Source organism: Solanum pennellii, chromosome 12 (assembly GCF_001406875.1).
Source record: "Solanum pennellii chromosome 12, SPENNV200".
NCBI classification, from domain to species: domain Eukaryota; kingdom Viridiplantae; phylum Streptophyta; class Magnoliopsida; order Solanales; family Solanaceae; genus Solanum; species Solanum pennellii.
In genome coordinates, this window is record NC_028648.1 from 56,685,284 (window position 1) to 56,689,405 (window position 4,122).

At 25.3% G+C, this 4,122-nt stretch overlaps 1 protein-coding gene across 1 annotated transcript; it reads left to right on the forward strand.

Annotated features, from left to right (window-relative positions):
• Positions 1 to 1,523: 1,523 nt before the first annotated feature.
• LOC107006686 (ethylene-responsive transcription factor ERF114-like) lies at positions 1,524 to 3,345 on the forward strand. The gene is made up of 2 exons (XM_015205203.2): positions 1,524 to 1,967; positions 2,469 to 3,345. Exons 1-2 carry the CDS (start codon positions 1,727 to 1,729, stop codon positions 3,125 to 3,127), a joined length of 900 nt encoding a protein of 299 aa, XP_015060689.1. The 5' UTR covers positions 1,524 to 1,726; the 3' UTR covers positions 3,128 to 3,345.
• Positions 3,346 to 4,122: the final 777 nt, after the last annotated feature.

Below are 4,122 nucleotides of genomic sequence, written 5' to 3' on the forward strand. Positions count from 1 at the left end.
ATATTTATTTATTTATTTAGATATAGAAATGGAATAAATTTGAATTATTTTTTGAAAATATAAAACGTGGGGACTTCTTTTGTCATGATTCATTAATTACAGTCAAAGTATGAAAACTGAAACCCCAATATCTTCATTTGATTTATTATTTTCCTTTTTCTTCCGTCAATTATATATAAGTATTTCATTTGACTGTTGACATATGTATTGTAAATATTGTGAATTGTCATTATATATATTTTTTTGTTTGATTAGCTATAAAGTTTTTCTTTTGTTTAAAAAAAATGTTTGAATTTGTGGTTTAATATGTTTGAAAAAATTGGGTATAATTGCTTATGTTTGAAAAAATTAAGCACTTTAGTTCTGTGATATACACTCTTTTCGCATATTTATTTATTTATTTGAATTGATTTATTTTAGTTATATTTTAAATAAGATTTTTTTTAGTGTCCTGATATGTTAAAAAGTGTTTATAGATATTTAATATTAATTTAAAATAATAAAAATAAGTTAGAAATTAAGATTTTAAATTTGTAGCTTTTGGCTTGCAAGTCGAGTTTATTTGGATGAACTTTTGACATAATTTTATTATTTTAACTTAAAATTAAATATTTATCAATATTTTTTTTAATTTACTCAAACACTTTAAATTATTTTAACTTAAAATTAAGTATTTATCAATATATTTTTTTTAATTTACTCAAACACTGCAAATTATTTTAACTTAAAATTAAGTATTTATCAATATTTTTTTTAATTTACTCAAACACTGCAAATTTATTTTAACTTGAAACACTTAAAATAAGTCAATTCAAACTCAATCCTCTTATATAGACGATAAATTATACTCTCTATTCCATATTAAGTGAACTTGTGCGGCAAATGGCAATACACACATTATTAAGAAAAATATTCAAAGGTATAATTTAAAACATATTTTTCACTGTTGTCTTTTATGGAATTATAAATATAACTTTGTAAGTAATGTAACTTAACTATCATCTAGAAAATATAAAGCTTCACTAAAAGGAAAGGCAAATAGAAAAAAATTTCAAACATTTATCTTGAACTTTGAATAATTAAATTATTTTGAACAATGAAAACATGCCTAATTTAAAAGTAACTACGGAATAGAGGGAGTGTATCATTAAGAATATAACAAGTATTAAACATTAGGAAAATCCTTTTGGTTAGAAAATTTGGTCATAAATGATATTTTGCCTATATTATTTTACCTTTTGAAATGATTTTATTCTTTTAATTTTAATACCTTTTAATTAAAAACTGAAAAAAAAATCAGTTTATTTAAAAATGAAAAAGATATCATAATTTTTTTAAATTTCTGATCATTTAACAATACTTTTTACAATTATTAAAATTATTTATAATATTTTATATATATAAAATTTATTGAAAAAAATAAGACATCACGTAAATTAAGAAAAAAAAGAAGAAAGTAACGATCCAAAAAAAAGTGTATAAATAGTTAAAAAAACCACCGAAACCGAAAGGCATGAGCCATATATTCTTTCCACACTTAGCATGATAGTGTTGGTTCACATTTCACAAGTATAAATAGTTACTATATAGTAGTAAACCCTAGCAAGCAACAATTCCTTCTTCCTCTATTCTCTTTTTGATTCCACAAATCCATACTTGTACATATTTTGCTCTTTTTTTAATATATTTAATTATTTGATATATCATCCATCAAAAGATCATTACAATGGTGGATCGAAGGTATGGGAAGAGGCCCTTTTCATCCAATGAATGGGAGGAGAAAGAGGATATTGATTTCCCTATTTATTCAGCTCGATCTCAACATGATATGTCTGCTATGGTTTCTGTTCTCTCTCAAGTTATTAGCAACACAAATAATACTACCAACATCTCTTCGTCATCGTCCGTGCATGCAATTAATCCACTAACCCTACCTCAACCAACAACAAATCAAATTCAAGAACAAGGTACATATCTAGATAGACACAAACTTGTATATTTTTCTTAATCAATGAAATATATTAGATCATCGATTTTCACTAATAAAATAAAAGGATGAATTAGCTATGGTTTAATCATAGTTTACTTAAGTCGTACATTTTTTTGTGTGATTATACAAGTATTTATATCTTTCATTCTTCTCTTTGTATATATCTATTTTCCTAGCTAAAACAATTTGAGTTTTTTTTTCAACTACTTTTTCCATGTAATTTCTTCAAAGCAAAAGCAAAACAAATAATAAAAAGGAAAAACTCATTTATATTAATTCTTCAACTACCCTATATTAATTCCTATCGTGCGTGTGCAACTTGAGACATATTTTACACATGGATGATATTATTTTTAACAACTACATGGTTTAATTTAACTAAATTATATTGTCAACCTTCTATGAGATGAATAATAATCGATTTTTATATTATCAGTGTATATTATATTAAATTGAATTCTGTTATGTGTGTGTGAAGGGAACCAACAAAGAAAACGACATTATAGAGGTGTGAGACAAAGACCATGGGGAAAATGGGCTGCTGAAATACGCGATCCAAAGAAGGCTGCACGAGTATGGCTAGGGACATTTGATACTGCTGAAGCCGCGGCACTTGCTTATGATGAAGCAGCACTTAGATTCAAAGGCAACAAAGCTAAACTCAATTTTCCTGAAAGAGTTCAATCAGGAAATACTCAATATCTTACTACAACTCATCAACAACAATTAATGGATCATCAACAACAACAACAACAACACTACGCGTTTAATAATAATAATAATATTCCTCAGATGGTCACTCAATCTAATTTATATCAACAACATTTCCCTAATGTTCATCACTATGCACAATTACTTCGCGATGGAAGCAATAATAATATTGATCATATGATGAATTTTGGGGTTTCAGATCAATCGAGTTTTTATCATCATCATCAACAATCATCATCAGGAGGTAATTTTATTTCACCGAATACGTCGTTGGAATTACAACAACAACAACAAGAACAAGCAAGTTATTATCATAATCAACAAGAAGATTTTCTAAGATTTACAATGGATTTTGGTAATTCTTCAAATTATAGTACTGGACCACCTAGTGAAAGTAATTGGATGGATTTTGAACCTAAAAAGTAATTTATTTTTATCTTTAAATTTGGTCATGTGAAGACAATATGAAGGTATGATCTTAAGGATGCCTCTAAGTCTCTAGTATGATTAATGTAAGCTTTTTATTTATTTGTTTATTCCTAGTTATGATGTAAAATGCTGGGATTTTCTTTCAATGAGTTGTATTATCATAAATCTGTATGAAAACTCTTTAGAGTATTACTGAAAACTATTTTAACTTAAAAGCACTTAAATTAAGTTATTTTTAGTAAAAATCACACGATCTAAATTTATTATTTTTGGGTTAAAATTAAGTTCTTTGAATTTGATATATATTGTTTTTTTTTTTTTTTATCTTTTTGTAAATTTTAGAACTCTTAAAATGTTTTTTCAGCACTTGAAAATTAAAAAACTACTTAAACTCAACCAATTCAAATGGGCTCTAAGTTAATTGAATATATATAAAGAATGCCTACAAGTAAATATCCTTAAAATATAAAATTTTATAATTTTGAACTAATTATATACTTAGTTAAACTTATTTATAGACTTGCAGAACCCTTTTAATTATAACAAGGGGAAAACTAATTAATGTTGTGCCCTTTATAAAACTATCGTACTAATATGTATTATATTGCACCATGTTCGTGATTTAGTTACGTGGATTTTATTTAATCTAACAAAATATAATAGATTAAGTACTGTTCCATCCAACCTACTAATTATGGAATGATAATTACCTAAATAGAACCTATAATTTTCATTAGGGTAGCTAAAGTTGGACGGTATAATTTCAGACACCTCTTTTTTTTTCCTCTAAAATTAAATAAAATATTAATTAATCTAAATTGGTGTTGCTTTATTTTGTACTTATTTCATTTTTAAAATTTAAATATAAAATTTTTAATTAATAAATAAATAAATACTGACCAATCTATCATAATTTTCGTTAACGAAAATTAAAGGTGAGACCGTGAAAGGTACCCCAAGCTATATAGGTAGGTACTAAAATGTTGATTCAA